Source organism: Halyomorpha halys, unplaced genomic scaffold (assembly GCF_000696795.3).
Source record: "Halyomorpha halys isolate HHAL.00 unplaced genomic scaffold, Hhal_1.1 Scaffold213.1, whole genome shotgun sequence".
In the NCBI taxonomy this organism is placed as follows: domain Eukaryota; kingdom Metazoa; phylum Arthropoda; class Insecta; order Hemiptera; family Pentatomidae; genus Halyomorpha; species Halyomorpha halys.
Genome location: NW_027116617.1, coordinates 241,010 through 265,189, shown reverse-complemented (window position 1 = coordinate 265,189; position 24,180 = coordinate 241,010). Strand labels below are relative to the sequence as shown.

General features: G+C 36.4%; 1 protein-coding gene across 1 annotated transcript in view; it reads left to right on the top strand.

Moving 5' to 3' along the window:
• LOC106679654 (TBC domain-containing protein kinase-like protein) overlaps positions 1-24,180 on the top strand; it is a 66,447-nt gene that overhangs the window by 33,654 nt on the left and 8,613 nt on the right. Inside the window, exons 10-14 of the mRNA XM_014418928.2 lie at positions 9,447-9,653; positions 11,150-11,311; positions 11,811-11,932; positions 13,504-13,640; positions 18,601-18,769. Coding sequence (XP_014274414.1) covers positions 9,447-9,653; positions 11,150-11,311; positions 11,811-11,932; positions 13,504-13,640; positions 18,601-18,769 — 797 coding nt within the window. The remainder of the gene's footprint in view (positions 1-9,446; positions 9,654-11,149; positions 11,312-11,810; positions 11,933-13,503; positions 13,641-18,600; positions 18,770-24,180) is intronic.

Genomic DNA, 24,180 nt, shown 5'->3' with positions numbered 1-24,180 from the left:
CACACGGAGTATATAAGCACCAAATCTGCTAAAGTTGCATCCTTTTTGGCACGTCTCATGCCAAACGTCGGAGGTCCCAAAGAAAGTAGACGAAGGCTTCTGGCTACTGTTGTCACCTCCATTATGTTATATGCAGCCCCGATTTGGAAACAAGCGATGGCTACCATATCATACAGGAGACAGATAGTTTCAGTGTACCGCAGAGTTTGTTTAAGGACAGTTAGTGCTTTTCGAACTGTTTCCTACGAAGCGGTGTGTGTGATAGCCCGAATGCCACCTGTGGAACTCCTTGTTGAAGAAAGAAGCAGGCACTATGGACGACGCTTGCACTTATCCAGAAAAGAAGAGCGAAAAATAACGATCGACCAGTGGCAGCAGCGTTGGGAGGCTGCAGGTTCCGGGAGGTGGACTCACAGGTTAATACCCGATGTGGGCAAGTGGTATGGTCGCCAGCATGGTGAGGTGGATTTTTACATAACCCAATTGATGACCGGACATGGATGCTTCAGAGCCTACCAGTACCGCTTCAAACTGGACAACACCGCAGAATGCCCTGGATGCCAGACTGTCGAGGAAACCGCGGAGCACGTGTTTTTCACTTTTACTCGCTTTGCAGTAGAAAGAAGTGAATTGGAGAGAGAGTATGGAGGACGCATCACTCCAGAAAACGTGGTGAGCTATATGCTCCTCTCAGACCAGCATTGGAATGCAGTGAAGAGATTCACTACAGTCGTTCTCAAGAGGTTGAGAGAAGACGAGAGGGCTATAAGACGTAACTAGCATTAAAACGTGAAAACCATGCGAAGAATGCGAGGCGGCACTCAGCCATTTCCCTCCATGAAGTAATGCCTAGCGGCGGTCCCGTGGAGAGGAATGAACAGGTGTAGGGCGGTGGTTTTAATGGGTAAAAATCCCACACACGGATAGGTATGGGCCTATCCGTGTCTTTTGAAGATTTCCACCGACCCTCATAAAAAAAAAAAAAAACACACACACACACACAAGATCTTCTCTGGCAAACAGTGAAAGACTGAAGGATTGATGTGGCCATCCTGAGTGAACAATATGAACACCTGGAAAACATCGCTTGGATATCTGACACCACTGGAAGGGCTGCGATCTGGGTATGCAGCAGACAGGCCATAAGCGAAGCAGTGCAAGACCCCACATGTGGGTTTGGCTGGGCTAAGATACGACTTCTATACTCGTATAGCTGCTATGCCCCACCAAACACCACAACTGACGAATTCCAAGGACTCATAGATCATATAGTCCAAGATGCCTGAGGCCGAAGACCTGTAGTTATTGCCGGAGATTTTAATGCTTGGGTGATGGAGTGGAGTAGTCAATCGACTAACCGATGTGGAGAAATCCTCCTAGAAGCCTTCGCGCAGATAGAGGACCTGGTTTTGGCAAATACTGGGTCGGAGCCTACGTTCATGAGAGGAGGAAGGAGTTCGGTAATTGACCTCACATTTTTTAGTGACATCCTCCTCCCAACTACTATTTGGCAGGTCAGCGAAGTGTACACACACAGTGATCACCAGGCTATCCTGACCGCAATGTGGAACCGTGAACCAAGGGTCATTAGGTGTGAGAAGTGTGCAGTTTGCTGGAAAACCTGGATGTTTGGCAGGGAATCGTTCCAAATCATGATGGAGGCTCAATGTAATTTGTCAGGCACAGCAGAGGACCAGACCCGACAGGTAATGGGCCTAGTCAACAATGCGTGCGACGCGGCTATGATTCATTCCAATATAGGTGATGGTAGACTTCCGGTTTATTGGTGGAACTATCTAATCGCTGACTACCGTACATGATGCCATTCAGCGAGGAGGAGATACCAGTGAGTGAGAGGCAGTCCGCTGTTTCAGCAATTCCAGGTTCCTCCTGGATCCTACTAAGATCAGAGGTGAGAACTCCGGGAAGCTATCAAATTGAGTAAGCGACGATGCTGGAAAGAGCTTTGTGATGAAGTGGATAAGGACCAGTGGGGAAGACCCTACCGCACAGTGATGAAGAAACTGAAAACCAGCGCTATGAACACGCCCATGTGCCCGGTGACAGTGCAGAGGATCATTACTACTCGGTTTCCTGAACAAGAGGAATTAAGGCGGACAGAGTCGTTGCCCCCATTTGATGTGCCAGCGGTAACGACAGAAGAGCTCAGTGACATCTGCCGTAGCCTTCAGATGGGAAAGGCCCCTGGCCTAGATGGTATTCCGAATGTAGCACTGAAGGAGGCAATGGAAACCAGATCAGATCTCTTTTTAGATGTCTTTAGTTCCTGCTTGCGTGAGGGGTCCTTTCCCTTACCATGGGAAAGACTACGCCTGGTTCTGATCCCAGAGAGCAAAAGAAGGGCATGAGAACCTTCAGCCTATTGACCGATTTGCCTGCTGGATACAGCTGGGAAGGCTTTGGAGAAGGTCACTGCAAATAGGCTACAAGAGTTCACAGAAGGAGTGGCAGGCCTCTTCAGGAATCAATTTGGCATCCAGAAAGCGAGATCCACGGTAGACTCTATCACGTTGTTGTATATTGTATATTGTCACGATGGATGTAAGAAATGCCTTTAACACAGCAAGATGGAGCTGCATCTTGGATGCCCTGCTGATGAACGTCCCTGAAAACCTCAGGAGTATCATTCATGACTACTTCAAGGACAGGACCTTGACATGTTCGACAGAGGACGGCTCAAGAAGGTTTAAGGTGACTGGCGGTATACCCCAGGGTTCGGTGCTGGGACCTCTGTTGTGGAATGACATGTACGACGGAGTCCTTAGGCTTAGTCTACCAGAGGGTCCCGAAATAGTGGGCTTAGCTGATGATATCGCGGTTGTAGTCGTAAAGTATAAAGAAGAGCTCATTCTAAAGGTCAACCATTATGTCGCTTCGGTTCGATACTGGCTAGAATCTGTAGGGCTGCAACTAGCAGACAGTAAGACAGAGGCCCTTCTTGTCAGTAGCAAGAAAAGGAGGGAAACTATCACCTTGAGAGTGGGTAGGCAAGAGATCCAGTCCAAGCCTTCTTTGACTTACCTCAGGGTAAGGATCGATGATAGACTTCGGTTCAGAGAGCATATTCAGTGGGTGAGTGATAAATCGGCTAGAGTCACCACCGCACTGTCACATTTAATGCCCAACATAGGTGGACCCAGGAACACCCGTAGGCTGTTGATATCCAGTGTGGTCCCATCCATTCTGCTTTACTCAGCTGCAATATGGAAGGGTGTGTTGGGTACTGAGGGCTACACAAGACCGATGGTGTTGGTGTATCATAGGTGTGTGCTAAGAGTGATCTGAGCGTTTCGTACAGTCTCATACAAAGCGGCTTGCATGATGGCCAGGATGCCACCCTACCAGTATAGGTTTAAGCTCGATGAAACTGGAGAATGTCTATTGTGCCCAGGAATGGAAGAGAGTGCAGAACACGTTTTCTTCTTCTGTCCCTGCTTTCATGAAGAAAGGAGTGAGCTCCGACACATTTGTGGCTCAGACCCGACAGCAGATAATATCATCAACATTATGCTGCTTAATCACGATTATTGGATGGCAGGCCAACGATTTGCTGCATAGGTGATGCAAAAGTTAAATGAGGAGAAAGATAGGCAAACCAGGAGATATCCTAAAACAATGAGGCGGGACTCAGCCACTTACCCCCATGATGTAATACCTAACGGCGGTCCCGTGAAGGGTGAGAAACAGGTGTAGGGTGGTTGGTTTTAGTGGGTAAAAATCCCACACACGGATAGGTACGGCCCTATCCGTGTCTTTTGAAGATTTCCACCTACCCTCAGAAAAAAAAGAAAAAAAAAACCCATGACAGTGCTGGAGAGAACTCTATGATGAGGTGGATGCAGACCCATGAGGTAGACGTTACAAAATAGCACTTAGGAAACTATGTAAGGCACGATGCAGTTCCCCATGAGATCAAATGTTGTAGACAGTTGTCATAAACACTATGCCCTGAACAGGTGAATATTATTGAAAGTATAGACAATACATATACAACGGATTTTCCACAAATCACGCAGGAAGAGATAGAGGACATCGCCTTGGACCTACAACATAGTAAGGCTCCAGGATTGGACGGATCTTTTCATCAATCTCTTCAATTCTTGCATTCGTGAAGGCTTAATCTGAAACCTTGGAAGAGACAGCGCCTTGTACTTATTCCAAAGAGTAAGGGAAGACTGGAAGACCCGTCAGCCTATCGTCAAATTTGCTTATTGGATACTATGGGTAAGGCATTTGAGAAAATCCTTTCCCTCAGGCCACAAGAGTTCACAGAGGGAGTTAACGGCCTCTTGCAGGCTCAATACAGATTTCGTAAAGAGCGATCCACGATAGATGCTGTTGCATTGGTAGTCGAGATGGCCCGCACAGCAATTGCAGGAGCAAGGTGGAGGAGAGGTGCTAAGTGTTATACAGCAATCATCACTCTAGACATTAAGAATGCTTTTAAAACTGCAAGATAGACCTGTATAATAGATTCGCTACGGACTATTTCGGTGCCAGCCTATCTTATGAGAGTTCTCACAGACTACTTCAAAGATATAGTTCTGTTTTATTTTACAGACATTGGCCACAGGAGAAACAAGGTGACTGGTGGTGTCCCACAGGGCTCGGTATTAGGGCCTCTTCTATGGAACGTCATGTACGATGCAATCTTTAAATTGACAATGCCAGTGGAGCCACAGTTGTGGGATTCGTAGATGACGTTGCAGTTGTAGTGGCGGTGAAGTACTTGGAAGAAATTGCCCTCATCGCTAACCAGGCTGTTGCTACAGTCCGAGGTTGGCTGTCTTCGGTAGGCCTTCAACTTTCAGATCACAAGACTGAGGTTCTCCTAGTAACTAGCAGGAAGCAAACTGAGTCCATCTCTGTTACGGTGGGTAGGCTCGAAATTTGTTCCCTGTCTTGCTTAAAATACCTAGGAGTCATGATCGATGCATGTCTCTGCTTTAATATTCACATGGAGTATATCAGCGCCAAATCTGCTAAAGTAGCATCCTTTTTCTCACGCCTTATGCCAAACGTTGGAGGTCCCAAAGAAAGTAGCCGAAGGCTTCTTACTACTGTTGTCCCCTCCATTATGTTATATGCAGCCACAATTTGGAAAGAAGCGATGTTTACCTAATCATACAGGAGACAGATGGTTTCAGTTTATCACAGAGTTTGTTTAAGGACAGTTAGTGCTTTTGGAACTATTTCCTACGAAGTGGTATGCTTTATAGCCTGAATGGCACCTGTGGAGCTCCTTTTTTGAAAAATGAAGCAGGCACTCTGAACGACGCTCACACATTTCCAGAGAGAAAGAGCAAAAAATAACCATCGACCAGTGGCAGCATCGTTGGGAGGCTGCAGATTCCGAGAGGTAGACTTGCAGGTTAATACCCGATGTGGGCACGTGGTATGGCCGCCTGCATGGTGAGGTGGATTTTTACATAACCCAATTGTTGCCCGGACATGGATGCTTTAGAGCCACCAGTACCGGACAACACTGCAGAATGCCCTGGATGTTAGATTGTCAAAGAAATAGCATAGCACGTGTTTTTTGCTTGTATTCGTTTTGCGCAGGAGAGAAGCGAATTGCAGAGAGTTTGTGAAGGACACATCACACCAGAAAATGTGGTGAGCAATATGCTATGCTCAGACCAGCATTGGAACCCAATGAAGATATTCACCACAGTCACCCTCAAAGAACCACCGCCCTGGTTTTAGTGAGTAAAAATCCCACTCATGTCTTTTGAAGATTTCCACCGACCCTCATAAAAAAAATAAACACCCACACACACACACCTTAAACCAGGTTTACTTTGTTTCAGAACTTGCATATTTGTAGAAATAACTTTTTAATGTATTTATTATTTACAAGAAAATAAAAAAAAAATTGATCGAGTCTCTTATGAAAGATTAAGAGAGTGAAATTGATACACTAACATTTTCATTAAGAATAATCAATTTAGTATTATTTAATATTTACCCGAGTAAAAATGGAAACCTAGAAAGTCCCAGTTAATTGTATTCTCGGTTGAGTAAGACCTGAATTTTGGAAGTTCTGACGTATTGTAATAATTTTAAAAAATATAAAAAATAAAATAAATAGAATCTGAATAGTTTTTTAACTTTATTTCAAATATAAGAGAAAACTTGGGTTCAAATTAAAGAACTTTACTCTTAAATGGATAATATAATTTATTCAAATTTAATAATATAAAAAGACTCTTAATTTTATTTTATAAAAAGAGAGAGAGAGAGACTCTTAATCTCAGGGCGTATTGTTACTAGACAATCAGAACAGGCATTTACAATAATTTGAAGTAATTAAAATTAAATCTATTTTACAAATGTATTCTAATTTAGTTCTAACAAAACTAACCAAGCTCTACGATTTTCTTGATTCCTAGTGTTTTCTTTGTTCTTCTATTGTTGTCCTGTCCTAGCATCAAACATGGCTTCCTTCTTGACAGAAACTGACGACCACCTCTTCATACTCCTCTCTCCTTGGCGCCACCAACCGAACTCCCTTCCAAACAAAACCTGCCTTGAGGTTCCATGTAAACATCGCTTGTCGCACAATAGTTTGGGATTTTTCCAAATGATTTACTTTCTGAATATTATTCATTAGCATTATTTCTTGATTTCTATTTTTCCTTTAATTTCCTATATTTTCAATTATGAGGGGATGAGTTAAAATAGTTTTTATGATATCTGAATTTGCTTAATGTGGCATTGATTCTACGTACCGCCATCTTGGCTTTGTTTGGAATCACGAAGTTATTCTAAACAATGAGACTTGTTTAGCTTGCTTTTTGGATAAACAAAACAAATGAACAATCTTAAATGATACATAAAAGAAAACATATTAAAAACCTCTTATACATCAAAATATGCTATTTACACAAAAAGAGCATATTACAGTATATTGAAAATTCTGTCTATTTCCTTCTTTACATAGAAGAAATCTTTGCATAGAAAAAATTAATTGAAATAAAAATAGTGTGTTTAGTGAACTATCAATAGACCAATTCCAGGTGCATCATTTCTGTGGCTTCCAGTCCACGTATTTAGGTATAAATATGCTTTAGTAGATAACCATCATCAAAGGACCTTCTTATTTTGAGGATCAGTGAAATTTATTGGAATCAAAACATTAGATTCCTCAATGGGTATTGCATCCTATCCTTGGAACTAAATAATTTGGTTGTTGTTATTAACTATAATGGGACGTAAGAATGTTGACGAACATATATTCTGAGAAAAAACCCTAATTTTTTTTTTTTTTTTTTTTTTTTATAAAATTTATCCTAATACCTTGAGAAGTGGGCGTTGCGTGATTTTCTTGAAAATTTTCATTTTAAATTTGGCAGTGCCCTTCAGGAGGATTTATTCAGTTTCATTAGTGTCCCACTTCTGTGTCAGCTTCAAAGTTTATATATATGCTTAAGTGATTCTGTACCAAAATCTTCATCACTAAAAACTCATCGATGGCCAACATATTTTGTCTAGTTAGGTAGTGTTTCTGATTTATTTTATTTGTTTGCAAGTGGCCTTGAAGTTATGAGTTTTACATACATATCTAAATTAAGGAAGGAATAATGAAGATTAATTATGAATGATCTTAAATAATTTCTTAAAGATTTCCAATTAGCATTACATTAATGAAACATTTATTTTTTTTTTTCGGTTTCAGAAAAATTTCTCATATCTGTTGAAAAATTTCAAGATCTACAGATGCTAGAATTTTTATGGATCATCAACTAAAAATTATTTTCTGAAACTACTTTATTCATGTTCCTCCAGATAGTCTGTTTTGTTTATGATGGTGAGTTTTTGCATTTATAGTGTAGGGTATAAACATAGTATAGCCTAAACTCGCATCTTATTTTAAAATGAACCAGTCACATTGCATATAATTGGCCTGATTAAGAATTTGACTTGTGCTCCTTTTTTTAATTTTTTTTCCTAATCCCATCAATGGAGTGAGTCTGGGAATTATAATGTTTTCAAATAGATTAGTTTTATCATGAAACTTGTTTTCCTGCGTTTTTATAGATCGTTCCACTTCGGAATGCTGCTTATATTTATTTTTTAATGTGATCTCAATTGCCATAAATATATGATTATACGCTTAAAACTAACTGTGCTTATTTATTTATTTTTATTGTACATATACTGTCTTAGATTTTTTAATGGGCACCTTATCTACAACAGTTTTTCGTTGTTTTTTCTTGTTGATTTTCATCTGTTGCTATGTTATTAAATTATTCATTACATTAATGTAGTAGATTCTGTTCTATTGCACCAAAATCATTGATTAGATCACTGATTGGTTATCTATGACGTTTTCCTCTTTTTTTCTTTAGGTCCTTTCCCATTTTAGTTGTCCATTAGGAAATCTATATACCTTCTATAATTGAGTTTGAAAGTTTATTTGCACTAATGTACTTTTTGTTCTTCTTCCCTGGTTGTCTTATCAGTTATTCTGATTAATTGTATTGTCCATCACCTCTGACATGTATTGCATAGAAAGCATACTTTAAAGAAGATTAAATAATGAAAATAATATTTATTTGATCTTGATTTTTTTTTTTTTTCAGAATTTTTTAGTTGGACGTTTTATTTATTTAATTGAATGGGGTTATGTAATTTTGTGTGTATTATAGTAAGTTATATATATTATTTAAATTGTATCCAATTCTTCAGATCTTTTAAATATATTTATACCATTATTACTTGGCAAAAACCTTGTATTTTGTCTTGCAGTAATGTAATTTAGGAATGATTTTATTAAAGTAAACGTTTCCTGTTATCATATTTTAACTATATCATTTAAGGTGAGTCAATGTAAATGCATAGTAAGGACAAGTACATAAATTTGAGGAAAATCCCTATTTATGCACTTACCCTGACCTACCTTAGTTCCTAAGCAATCCATTTCTCCTATATCATTTAGACATTTTTTCCTTCTTTTTTGAATTGTGTTAGTTTAAAATGTTTGCATAATTAAATGTTTAATTATTTTCATTAGGTTTATATTCTTAGTATCTATCATTACTGATTTCAACTCCTTAGTATTTTATATTATGATTAGGTATTAGAAGAAAATATATATAATAATAATAATAAGTATTATTATTCCTCCTCTTTATAAATTTGTCGTGGATAGCACCCTGTCTACTATGAAGGGTATGGCATGATAATTAATTCTTTATGTTAAACAATTTTATGAATAAGTTTAGACAGGTAGAATGGTAAACTATCTCCAACCCTCATCAGTATCATTTTACTTACACTTTAGTTTTTTTAGATGTTGTTTTGCTTAAATTATGTTTACCTTATAAGCTGTTGTCTCTTGATAATTATCTTTTCTTTCCCTATCCTATATTTTCCTGTTTAATTTTTTTTCTAATATTGTTCTTTTATTTTTGTTGTTTTAGCTCGAGCATACTCCTGCCTGAAAAAATTCATTGACAAATACTTGCACAATTTCTTTTTGAGAGATAACTCTGCAGTAATAAAAGAATATTTAGCCAAATTTAAACATTTAATAGCTTTTTTGGATCCTCTTTTAGCTACTCATCTTTTAAGGATTGGATTTTCACCAGAGTTGTTTGCTATACCTTGGTTTCTAACTATGTTTTCACGTGAGTATTCCTTAATTTTATACTTACGCAATATTAAATAAAGTAATAGATCTTAGTAATTTTAGTTTTTTCTAATTCTTTTTATTCATCAGTTAATTTTATTTCAATCAGACTTCTACTAGGAATGTTTATTAATAAGGATTAAACTAGGCTTAATTTATAGTGAATGTTTAATCCTCAAGATTATAGTTTTATTAAGGATTTGTTATAAGCCTTATGGAATCTTCAATAGATATTATTTATGTTTTTTTGTACTATATTTTAAAGAACACTATTATTTGTATGGACATTGTATTATGTGATGATTTATTTTTTTCAATCTGTTGGGGGTTAGGTTTAAGTTAGGTTTTATATACTAGATGAGGATAGAGCACATCTAGTAGTTAGTACTGAAACCATAGCAGTTAACCTTTAAATATCTTATTAAAGATATTAAATTGATATTATTTAACTCTTTAGGGACTATGAAGTGATTTATCAGTTTGAACACAATGACTACCACAATAACTGTTTAGTGCTTGAAACCTATTCACTGATTTATCAGTTCTTTCCCTGGTGATATCTAGTTGGCGATATCTCAAGGCATATCCTAGTTTCTATCTCAGCCACTAGAGCTTATACAAAAGCACATTATTGTTTTATTTATTCGTAAAGATTAAATAGTAATGAATTCTGATACATTACACACAGCCCATAAAATATAAACCTGCAAATGATTATTAAAATTAATTTTTACCACATCTAACCCAGAAATGCATTTCTGGTTGTTCTAATTTTATTACTACTGGTACTGGTTTTAGTGGGGGGAACAAGTCCAGCAAGTGGGCCTAGTGGTTTTTTTTGCCAACTCCTGACGGCTACCTAAGTTGCCGCCGCGTACTAACCAAGGTGGGAGTGTCAAGATTCATTCCTCGGGACCGCCGAAAAATGAATGTTAACTGCCCCAGGTGGGAATCGAACCCAAACGTTCTGAACCAAGCTAACTGGGACCTGCACCCCAAACCGCACGGCTGTCACGTCCCTAATCTTATTACTAAGTATCTAATTAATTTAATAAAGTAAGGAATTAAGGTTTTTTTTTCTGTTTTTGGCCTGTAACACCTAAATGGTGCATCCTGTAGAAAAAGTTTTAATAAAAAAATTTTAAGAATATTCAATTCTCTGCTGAAGAAGTATAAAAAAAAAAATGTGAATATCTTCCAAAAATAATCAGGTCGTTGGCACCCGACCACAGGTCTTAAGCCACTGGGTGCTTAATAATTGCCATGAAGTGATTCCACCTTTCCATCACTAAAGGGCTAATGTCACAGATTACATTTTCTTAAAAATAATTTTCATGTATTTGTTTTTTATATTTTATACTCTGACATATAATAGTAGAACTAAATAATTTGTTTTTTAGTTATCAATGTTTTAGAGAGCATTTAATTTTTTATATATTTATAACATATTTAACAAATTTTAACATTGTTTGAATTTATTAAAAACTTTTACAGATGTATTTCCTATTCAGAAAATTTTGAATTTATGGGATTCTTTGTTACTTGGTAGTGCATCGTACCCATTATTTATCGGATATTCTATTTTACAACAACTTCGCTCAGTACTTTTGGAGTCTGGGTTCAATGAATGTATTCTCCTTTTTTCTGACTTACCTGGTAAGATAAATCATACAGAGTAATATCTTAATTATTAATATTAATATTTTATGTAACTATCCAAAATTTCACCTTCAGACCATCTCCCCCCTCTTCAACAAAACAAATAGATTACTTGATTGTAATTTACATTGATATATGTATTACAGTGTTATTGTCTTATATAAATCATGTATTTAAAAATAATATTTTTTATTCTCATTCTAATTTAATAATGATCCAAATATCAATCTATTTTTTCTATATTTAATTTGAATTAGATCAACTTAGTAGAAAATTCAAATCAATTGAATCAATTTTTAAATAAATTGATTTATTAGATCAACACAGATTAATCCAGATTTTTAGTATATTTAAAAATAGGCTTGATGGATTCCACCTGTAGTTTTTAAACAGTTGTTAGCCTATCCATTATAAATAATAAATTTTTTTATTAAGTGATGTCCGCCTATCAAAAAAATTGAGATAGTTCAAATGTTTTATTTTTCTTCTGTTTCAGAAATAGATATAGAAAAATGTGTAAAAGACTCAATTTTATTTTATGATTCCACACCCAGAAGTGTTACATACAGGCAAAATGAAGTAGTGGATAAAAATGAAAAGGCTCTTTTTGATGGACTGGTATGTTCTATTATATATATATGTTATAAAAAAATAGACCATGAACACTCTCATAATTATTTTGAATCTGAATCAATTGCTTTTCTTTCATTTATTTTTTCAAATTACAATGTTAAAGTCTTTTTTTATAATTACAAATTTATATGTTGTTGTTTTTTTCATTAATTGTTTTAAATCCTTCTTCAATCTTCCTGTTCAGATACCAAGACTCCATTTTATTTGTCAGTTTAGATTTTAGACCTCCTGTGATTATCTGAAGTGTTTCATTTTGGCTCAAAAGAAAGATCTTAAAATGTATGTATGGACCAGTAGAAAAGAATGGTTTGTTTTGACTGAGATAGATACACTTTATAACGATCTTGGTGTTTCTTGGTTTGTAAGAGTGCAAAAAATTAGATAGTTAGACCACATAATCAGAATGGGTAAGGAGAGGAGAGTCAGAAGACTACTTTGGTAACTCTGATAGAGTGAGACTATAAGGAAGATGGAAGGACAGCCTCTCCTAGGCTTTCGTAGATGGTACATGTAAATGACAAACTGCCTTCCTTCAAGGGTGTGCCTGAGGTGCTTATTGACTTGTAGATGCCAACAAAATTCTTGTTCATCAAATTACAAAGGATAACCCCGTACCATCTGTAGTCTATTTGGAAAGTAAAAAGTCTACACTGCATTCTAGAAATGGCACTGTAAGCAAATGGTTCACTTTCACTGCTTCTGAATTTTAAAGTATTAAATATTTTACACTACAATTGAAAAGCAGGGAAGCAATCATCTCATTGGATCTTAAAAAGCCAGTTTATCTCTTGATATTACCCAAGAATCCTGAAATTTGTTCTGCGCCACCAGATACTCCTATAGATACTAATTAATCCATTTTGAGTTCTAGTGAGACATTAAATATGTTTTTCAGTATGTTATGTTAAATTTCAATTTTTTTAGAAACACTGCTCTGACTATGTCTCTGAGGAAAGTGATGTAGGGGTAGAATGAACATTGATTTCAAGATAAATTTAGGATAATCTTACAGATAGTTACAAATTATATGTAATTGATTTATGTTCAGTATAAGGTTCTGTAAAAACATAATAAGTTTCGAAATATTGAAATATACATAATGATATTTGTTCTATAATCATAACACAACTTCATCAGACTTTATAGTAATAATACCTTCCTTTGGAAATATTCAATTCTAGGATAGGAAATTTATGTCCATGAATCTATTATTCAGGTCCAGAGTTAATTTTGTTTTACTTTGTACTGTCTGAAAGAAAACAGACAATGGTGATTTCAAGAGGGCATTGTGGTGGATTTGAGGGCTGGTACTATTACAAGCACAAATTCCGTTCAATGCTTTCCACACTTTCCTGGAGGCACTATAATTGGAAAGCACTAAAATAAAGTTGTTGGAGGCTCGAACATATTGTTAATTTTGGGTGTAACTCCAATTATAATTATTCTTTTCTTGTTTATACATCAGTAATTTGTTCTGGTAACTGGATTGCTTTCACATAATTAATATTCTTTAATGTATAACTTTTAAATAAGTATTTTTTAAAATTTTTTTACAGGATCCACCGGCTGTGACTATTGATATCATCACTAATGAATGCTGTCCTAGAATAAGTAATGCAGAATTGAAAACCATGATTCAAAACCCAATTCTGAAAACAAAACTTTTACTTGTTGACATACGACATCCAACACTGTATCCTTTACTTCAATATCAAAACATTTTGTATTAGATATATCTATGAGAGTTTAATTTGTTATTTTGTACTCTAATTTTATTATTTTTTCTGGTAATTTTAATTAGTTAATTATTTATCATCTCATTGAGGAGTTAGATTTATGACTATTCATTGTTCAATCTGGAGCTTAGAAAATTACTTTCCTGGAAATATAGGCAATTTTCTTTGGTGCCACACAAGAGTGAGCTAGCATAAATGTTTTAATGTGCTTTAAGGTATACATTAAAATGCAGAATGGAGTTTACATAAAAATAAATTCCTATACAAATATCATTGTAAAAAAAAATTCAAAAGCTTGCCAAAGTAAATGGTACATACATAATTTAAACCTAGGAATAAAATAAACAAGTTAAAATGAAACAAAAATTTACAGAAGTCTCAAGTAAGCCTGAAACAAAAACAATAAATGCAATAAATAACTAAATTTTCTGTTATATAATCTAGTGGTGACAATATGAGGACACTCCAGTTTTTATATTGTCATTACCAGAAGTTTTAACTGCACAATACAGAGTTTTCCTCATTTTTGGTTCTCTTTTCACAAACTTTGTTCGGATATTAATACATAGTTAGATGGTATCAAAAGAATTTTTTGTATCATATCAGATGAATAAGTTTTGATACAAATATGATTCTGTTATTACCAATATTTACTTTCCAATTTTATAGGGATATAGATAACTTGTTTTGGATAATACATAGAAAGCAAATAATGTATCAGATGTGATATCAAAACATAACTGTCTATTAGAAACATATGACCTACTGGTACCAGTACTGGTAATGGTGGGGGGAACAAGTCCGGCAAGTGGGCCTATTGGTCATTTTTGCCATCACCAAGACAACCCAATGGAATGGCTCTTTAATTTATCTTATTCCTCCATGTCGAACCTTTTTGATTTTCTAATGAAATTCAAAAGGGACCTCCAATCTATAGAGGAAGCCTCTTTTCCTGTAATTCTATCAGAGCCTAAAAGCCTGTATCTTAGTGACCCATACCTACCACAATTTGTTATGTAATGTAAGGCAGTCTCTAGGGCCTGTCCGCATAAGCAGCAGGTTTCTTCGTGGACTACTCCACATATCTTAAGATGTCTTTTAAGTCTGCCGTGACCTGTAAGAACTCTTATCAATAATCGGAGTTCGTTTCTGTTTAGGCCTCGCAGCCATTTAGTTTTAGAAGTAGAGGGTTTAGTTATTAAAATCTTGGCCTGTCTGAGTCCTATACAGTCTCTCCACTCCTTACCTGCTTTCTTCCATGTCCAGTCAAGAACTACTTTTCTCTGATGCTTTTTAGAAATGCCTAGGAATGGTTCTGGCCCTATAGGAGGGTGCTCAGCCCCGATTCTAGCAAGCTGATCAGCTTTTTCATTACTTGTGATTCCCTTGTGTCCTGGGACCCACACAAGCTGAAGCTTCATTAAACATGCTAATGATTCTAAGGCTAGTTTACACTCTCTTACCAAATTAGATGTGACTCCAAGGCTTGAAGGGCAGACAGACTATCTGAAAAGATGGTGATGCCAGTCCTATCAGAGCTAGTGACTTCAGGGCATAAAGCTGCTGACAAGATGGCAAACACTTCTGCCTGAAAGACAGTCGAGTGCTTGCCTAGTGGGAAGCTTAGTTCTATGCCTAGTTCTTCTATGCCTTAAACCTCTGCCCCCGTTAGTCCTGTTGAATCCATTCTCGATCCATCAGTGAAACAGGGCAGATACTCTCCTTGGGTTTCCACTAAACCCTATACCTTATCCTCTAACTTTGGGTGTAGGTAACTAATTTCAGTGTCTAGAGCGGGTGTTTATCTAGGAGTGGTGAGCGGTATTGTAGTATTGGTAACTCACTTTCCACCACTTTAGCTATTTTCGCGTGACCAGTAACTTTTCCTGTCTCTGTCTACTGTCTATATTTTCTTTCATAATTAGATAGGCTAATGCTGCTTCCCCTTTAATCAATAAGTGGAGTGGTATTAGGGAAAGCAGGATTTCCAATGCCTTAGTAGGTGTTGTGCGAAATGCCCCAGTTATGCCGATACAGGCCATCCTTTGGATCTTACTGGCCATTCGCACATGGGAAGCCCTTTGCAGGGCTGTCCACCACACAATACTTCCATAGTAAATTCTTAGTTTTATTATTGTTGTGTAAATCCAATGCATAAATTTTGGGTTGAAACCTCAGGTGGTGCTCACAGCACGTCTTACTTGCCAAAAGGTAGCACTAATTTTTCTTTTAATTTCTGCCAAGTGCGATCCTCAGTTCAGTTTTGCGTCAAAACTAATTCCGAGGTATTTGACCTTTTGGCTCAGTTGGAGTTGATTGCCAAAGAAAATTGGGGTTTGAAATATACCCGATTTCCGCTTCCTGGTGAATAGAATCAACTCTGTCTTTTTTGGGTTAACTGAAAGCTTCATTTCAGTACACCATGTGTGTACTACATTACACGCGACTTGCATAAGTTCTATGATGGTACTCACCAACTTTCCCCTAATGAGGATCACTCCATCATCAGCAAAAGTTTGCACGAATATCCCAGCATCCTCAAGTCTTCTCAATAGGATATCCAAAACTAGGCACCATAGCAACGGTGAGATGGAACTCCCCTGAGGGCATCCAGTTGCTGCCTGTGCCTGTAGCCTAGTATCGTCTTCCAAAACTTCAATTATTCTATTATTAAAAACAAATCTGACCCATCTGATAATCGCATTTGGCGCAGAAATGTCTAATAAGGCTTTGTCAAATGCCCATTCTACATCGAAAAAGAGTCCTAAAGAGGACTCCTTATATAATAAGGCCTTTTCAATCCTCCCTATCAAGGAGTGCAGTGCAGTCTCAGTCGATTTTCCCTGGAGGTATGCGTGCTGTCTTGGATGAAGGGGGTTGATTAGTAGCACCTTGCTTGTAAGAAAAACTGCCACCAACTTCTCCAGGATCTTAAATAGGAACGAGGATAAACTAATGGGGCAATACGCTTTAGCGACACTATAGTCCTCCTTCCCAATCTTAGGAATGAAAGCTATTGATAATTTCCTCCAAGTCTTTGGTATATATCCTAATGCTATAGAGGCTGTAAGAAGAGCCCTAATCCGGGGGAGTAGGATATTAATACCCTCCTTGAGCATACATGGGAGAATACTGTCCGTTCCCTGGGCCTTATATGGCTTGAGCTCTTCCACGGCCCACTTAATGGCCCCATCCATAAGAATAGACTCTGCTAACGCCCACTCCTCCTCATTAGCCTCTCTGAACTAATCCATAATTGGAGGGTTGTCTATTGTTATGTGCTGGCAACCTGGAAAGTGTCTCTCCATTAAATGGGACAAGGTTTCTTCTAAGCTGGAGGTCCACTTCCCATCTGGTTTCCTCAGTGCACCTAGTGGCTGTTGACCATTGCTTCCTAATAACTTCACTAAACGAGAGGCTTCCGGCGTGCTTTCTATGTTGCTGCAGAACTTGCGCCAGCCATCTCGTTTATGTCTTCTTAATTCTCTTTTGTACTTATTAGAGGCAGCCCGGTATACATTCCAGTCTGTCTCTAACTTCGTTTTATAAGCTTTATTATAGGTTTTTCTTGTGTCTTTTTGTAGTTAAGTCAATTCAATTGACCAACATCTGACTTTTTTTTCAATGGACTAATATAACCATACTTTCAAGTAGGCTAGATTCAATGTCTAGCTGTGATCTGGAAAGTCTTTCCACCGCATAGGGTGAGACACCTTCCAGCCTCACTCTGAAAAGACCCCAGTCTGTATTTCTAGGGTTTCTCTTCATTGTGAATAGAGGTTTCTCAGCTATAATCTTAAATGAGATCAACCTATGGTCAAACAGAGTTATGTCTGAGGTGACCCTCCAGTCTTTACTAAGGCTTTTGATCCGGCTTGAGGCCAGCATAATATCTAAAACCTTGCCCCTAGCTCTTGTAACAAAGGTTGCTTCGCCCCCTCTGTTAAGTATTTCTAAATTTGTTGAGCCTAAAAATTCTAGCAAGGCTTCACCTCAGTCGTTGGTTTCTGTGCTGCCCCACAATAAGTGGTGAGCATTAATATCTCCGCCCATTAAGAGTGGTAAATCTACCTTCCTAGTGTGTCAGAGAGGTCTTTTTAAGTATTGGTAAAGTGGATCTAAACTATGGGAGACATAAACAGATCCAATTAACAATTTAGTCTTATTAATACCAACCTTGATGTTCAGTACCATGGTCGTGATGTCTTTTGTGTTAAGCTGAGGGAGAGGCAACACCTGAAGGTCCTTGGAGACACAGATGCAAGTTCTCAGGTTGTCTTCACATGGGGTTGGGCAGATTATCCTTCTGCCTATACCTCCTAATCCTCTATCCTCCTATACCTATCCTATCCTATCCTAATCCTCCTATACCTCCTAATCCGAGGGTGTGTACTGTTAATGACCTTGGTGTTGTTGTGTGCTGTTATAGTGTACTGTGTGAGTATCAGAGTTCGTGTTCCTCCAACCTGGAGGGCAAGTGGCTGATTGCGGTACAATGACCGGACGATGGGGCTGCCAACTCCCTATGCCTATAACATATGACCTAACTAGTTCCTAAAATTTAGTATAGATTGAATGATACAATTGGTATTGATACATGCATTCCATTATTAATTGAAAACCAAAACTTTGATTTTGATTTAATATTTATAATGAAGTATATTCAACTCATTCATTAGTTCTGGTATCTTATATGAGTTTCTCCACATCTGGTGAGTTTTGGCATTCAGCTAGTTGGACTTATTGTGTGTAACAGTGTCTTAATATTATTTCTTCATATAGTACTAAGCCAAAATTAAGTAACTAGTGTTAAATTTAAGCTGTTGTCGGTATGTTTGTTAGTAGATTGTATTGTTTCTGTTTTAATAAATAAATAAATATATTGTCATATATTTGGCATTAACACTTAATTATTAGATACAATGAATCAAATATACCTGGGAGTCTAAATATTCACACTGTTGATCTGAAGCTGGAAAAACATATAGATAACTCTTTAATGCATAAATCAGAACTATCTGTTTTATATAACAACAAGGGGAAGATAATCACTGTGGTGGGAGACAATGATAAAAAAACTTCTGAGGTAAGATATTTTAGTTTCAGTTTCATCTATAGCAGCTTATGAGTGATGATTCTTTACCTTTTCATTAATTATTAGTCTGATAATTTTCCTCAATTGAATACTATTTAGAAATGGTCGTTTTGCAAGAGGGTAGGTTGCTAGAAGATAAATAGTTATTTTAACTAGCTACTGGGTTTCTTGTAGAATTCTTTCAGCTTTGAGGGATGTTCAATGGTTTAATAATAGAATATCGGTTTCTATATTTCAGGAATCTTAGTTTAAAATCATTGATAAATATACATTTTACAACAGAAGGTTAATGATGAAGTAAATTATTAATTCTATGATTAACTGAAGAGGAAATGTGGTATATCATGTACTGTGTGAAAATTGTATTAGGAGATGCAAGTGCCAAACAAGGAAGGGAATAAAAAGATTTAGTCTTAATGTGATAATGAAAATAGAATCTGTCTAATATATTTTTCATTAATCAAATAATGAAAAACTATATCTTTGAACACAAAGATGTTCATAAATATTCATGAACATCAATAGATTAACTGAACCAAAATCAAATCAATCATGTTTTGTACACACATTGATGCCAAAAGAGTTTAATAAACCTTGCAACTTATGGGACAGAATGTTGATTGGATCAAAAACTAATGCTGATAAAACTGTGTCAAAAACCAAGTACATGTTTCCTTCCAAAAACTTTATTGTAGAGAAATTTAAAATCTGTTTAGTAAAAGAAAATTCCACATTAAGATTCGAAATTTTATAACTTTAAAGAAGGAAAGCAGATATTTAGACATGCTGTTGGCAGATATCAGCAATAATATCTGAGAGTTAGTAATGGAACTCTTGGTAAAAGGATGAACTATGCTAAATTTAGAGAAACCTTATTTCGTTGAAAAATGTTGAAAATAATAGAATCTTAAATAAAATAAAAGATTGGTACAAGAGCAATAGAGATTATAAATAAAAACAAGAACATCTGGGCAGATCTACTAGCCGTACTGAAGAATTACATATAATACTATCATAGTATTTTTATTGTTTAAATTAATAAAATTTTATCCATTTTAGTCTCAAAACATTTTTTATTCCTTTATAAGTTCAAAACGTTTCGGCCATCCTCAAGGACAATCTATCACAAACAGCTTTTATTACACTTATGTTCTTCAAAAATTCCAAACAAATAACAATATTATTTATAAATTTGTTTGGAATTTTTCCGAATTGGCCGAAACGTTGGACTTAAGGAAAAAAAAATGTTTTGAAACTAAACTGGATAAAATTTTATTTAATTAAGGAATATTAACCTGTCTAAAGAAAGTGTTAATATTATAAATATAGTATTTTTAATGTGGTGATAAAAATAATTCCCATTTTTCCACATAATAGGAGGAAAAATAGAAATAATAACGTCAATGATGTTCCTCAATAAGGAAGAAGTCAGATTAACAATCAGAAAATTATAATCATATTGAGCAATCCGAATCACAAATATTCCTAGTGAATGTATGTGGGAATAAACATGTGTGTTCATGGGAAGAGGGGCATAGGTACACAGGCACCTGCTAATAAGTACAAGAAATATTTTATTCCCTACAAAACTGTTGATTTAAGTTCAAAGATTGAACTTTAAAGAAAATATATTGCTTGGAATTGAAGTTTAAAAACTTACAAACATTTTTCCAGAGGAGCAAAAATATTCTCAGACCCTCTGCTCAACTAGAGAGTATTGAAGGACCAATCTCTCTGATAATATGGTCCATGTACCCTCTAATCAAGGTTGTTGCCATAAGTATGCTCATGAACAAGTTTAGGCGTGCTCAGAAGCTGGTAATATCATATGTTCATGTACTTGTGAAAAAAGGATTTGATAAAAAGAAACAAAAAATTCAAAGTGATGGAAAGAATCTATAATAAGTTTTATATATAAATATATATTTGGAGTTGACCGTATAACTTTAAATATACGAAGATGGTCAGGGTTGTGGTAAAAAAATAACAAATAGTTTTTAACTATTTAATGTCTGGTGTTTCGCCCCACTTTGCAGGGCTTCATCAGGACTAAAAAGATACAAAACATTACAACAATAAGGTAAATTAAGGTAGGAGACATATTATGTAAAAATTAAGTGATAAGCAAATTATATATAAATAAAAGGAAGGAAGAAATAAAATAGTATTAATATAAAATAAACAATGATAATTGTAACAATTGTAAGAATAAAAATTAAAAATTATGTAAAATATACTGTTAAAAAAGTACAGGAGATGTATATGAAAAAAAGTAGATGTGGGAACACACTAACAGACAGAGAATGAAGAAGGAAGTTGAGATTAAATAAAGGTCGTAAAAGAATAAATATAAATAAAATTAATAATGATGATATTAAATGATAATAAATGAGCAAAGACTAATCAGGCCTACCTACCTGTTGAAAGCAATAGGTTAAACAGACATTGACAATAAATCGGAAGCATGGAGGAGTGGAGTGGAGATGGCCAGCCGTTTAACAGTTATATTTCTATTTCAAATACGTTGTGTATACAGTAAATAGTAATAAAAATATGACGAAAAATGAAAAAATAGAGTAATAAATAAATATGTCGAGGTAGCTTCCGGATACTATTCCGACAGAGGCAAAGGAGTTAGGTAAGCCCGGAGAGTTGCTAGCCGCTCACTGGAACTTACGAAGAGGCAACAGGTAGAGGAGAAAGATCATGTCAAGAGTGAACAATAAATAACAACCATTTAGAAATTAGGATCGGCTTTAAACTGAAACTATAACAACAATTTAGAAATTAGGATCGGCTATAAACCGAAACTATCTCAAGTGGATCTGTGTTCTTCTCTGATCTGTTAGGGGTTCTTTAAAACTCTTATTTATAGCCTTGTGCATATGGCTGTGACCAAGGAGTGGTCTTGTCTTATCTGCTTGAGTTAGTTTCGTGATTTATTTTGGCATCATTTATTTATTATTTTATCAACATTGCTCAGTAGTATATATAACAATTAGTAATATGTACGAATTATCATATGTTTTATAAAATACAATAATATATAAATTTGAGAGCTTTGGTGAGACTCGAGGTGCTGCGCTCAAGTGGATTGTAATTGAACTTCTTGCTTCTCTCACCAAAGGACTGCCCTCCTTGATGACAGAGTCATAAGGATGTTCTGGTGTTAGCAATCCTTGCTGAAGTCGATGTCGTCAAAGAAATGTACTAAGAGTGTGACTGGTCGTTTTGATTGAGTCCGGTTGTTGTTTTTCCTAATTGGAGAGTATTTTGGTCTTCCTAGTTTAGATGTACACGCTGTTCATCCTGATTGGAGTGTATGTTTCCTTCCTAATTGGATTGTAGCTGTAGTTGCCATTAGTTGCAGCGAACTTGGAACTGATCTTTCCCCACCTACTGTTCCTATCAAAGTCAAAATTTAGGTGTTCTCTAGGGTGAAAAGATTGAACTTCAGATGTGGGCAATGATTTGCTCCTTTAATTTGTTGATTTATAATCTCCTTGATGGTGCTGGTAGATAATTGTCCTAGTAAGGTCAGAATGAGAGAACATCAGCTGCGCCAGTTTGTGCTGCGATGTGCGAGTAGGCTGGATAACTTTAGTGTTCCATTGAAGATAAAGTCGACGCATCTGAGTTGCCAGATGTCACTAAGTGAGGCGGTCTGGTGAGATCCTATTCGGTTAGTAGAGTATCATGCACCAGTAGTTGCCATGTGAGGCCAGTTGGCAGGAGCTCTTGTTAAGTTGGAGCATTGCTGCGCCAGACGGGGCCATGAGTTGGTGGGCAGTCGGCTTAGTCAGTAATCTTAGTTTCGTCGATATATGAAGAATTACAGTTGGGGAGGAACAAGGAATCCGGTAAACAACATTAGAGCGGTATTGGAGAGGAATAGGATCTGTAGTATTAGTAAAAAAGTAAGATAGTTTATTTTGAGACTTGAGTTCTAGGACATTCAGTGAAGGAATGGTTGTTTATAACGTGTTTGGACTGGATCCCTTGTTCCTTCGTCAAACTGTTATTCTTCATATATAGGCGAAAATAAGGACCACTTCAGATCATATATCTCTCAACACAAATTATCTATAACTTCCCACAACTCGGCCGCTTCCAAACTTTCAGAACATGCCTTTATACTTAATCACGCTTTTGATTTTGATTATACCACTATTTTAGCCACTGTACCAAACTACCAAAAGAGATTCATCTCAGAATCCATTTATATACATCTTGAACCCCTTCCAATTAACTTCAAAATCAATAAAAACTGTATCTCAGATACCTACAGCCATATATTAAACTTAATTAAGACTTAATAATTTTACGCTCATTTTATTATCATCACCAAATTTTCTATTATATTTTAGATTAATTTTTATTAATATATTTGTTTGAGAGTGGTTTAGTTTATTTAAAAACAATTTTGATCCTTTTTCTCAACTTTATTCTTTTTAAAACTTCCAACGTTTCGACCACTTATGTCATTTTCAAGGATACCTTGTACTTTGTTCTATCTTTTGCAAATGTTAATGATAGAAAGAAAGTGGTTAGTAAAAGTTTTAAATTTGGGAAAGAATTGTATAGAAGAAATTAAATGGGACAAAGGCAATTAGCCAGCATTTTTAAGAATTTTAGAAGAAAAAATGAAAACAAAGTAAAGGTATCCTTGAAAATGACATAAGTGGTCGAAACCTTTATTTACCTTTAATTATATTTAATCTTCACACGTCTGTCCTCGAGGTAGCTCCTAATTAAGTCGTATAAGTTGTTGGGGCTTCATATTTCTGCAACTGCTAGAGCAAGAGGGGCCACCAGACGCTGTCAAAGGCAGAGGATATGTCAAAGAGCAGCAACATGATATACCACTCTTCCCTCTGTTCAACATCTGCTCACACTCGCAACAGAGCATCAGTGTTTCCTTTGCCTTTTGTGGATCTCCATTGCCGTGGGTGACTTGATCTTATAAAAACTGGTGCTAGCCTGGTCATGATTAGGTTCTCCAGAACCTTGCTCATCACAGGGAGGAGACATATAGGTCTGTAGGACTTAAGGAGCTCCTTATCCCTGTCCCCTCGCTTGTAGAGGAGTCTCAGATCGGTAATCTTCTAGCTTCTTGGAAAGTATCCCCTTTCCAGACAGTCATTGTAAATATCGAGAAGCCTTTCTTCAATATAGGGGATACTATTAGGATCACCATGCTATAGCGTCAAGTCGGGGAGCATTGGAGTCAATTTGCCAAGGTCCACCCTATACGGAATACCCCAGGAAATCTTTGTAGACTCTTCAACGATGAATTCGTCCCAGGATCTCTTTTTCTGCGAGCGCACCTCATTTTGATATGCCCTGGCCTTGAACCTATACTCATTACGAAGTACAGTGCGCCTCTCGTCACATCTGCACTT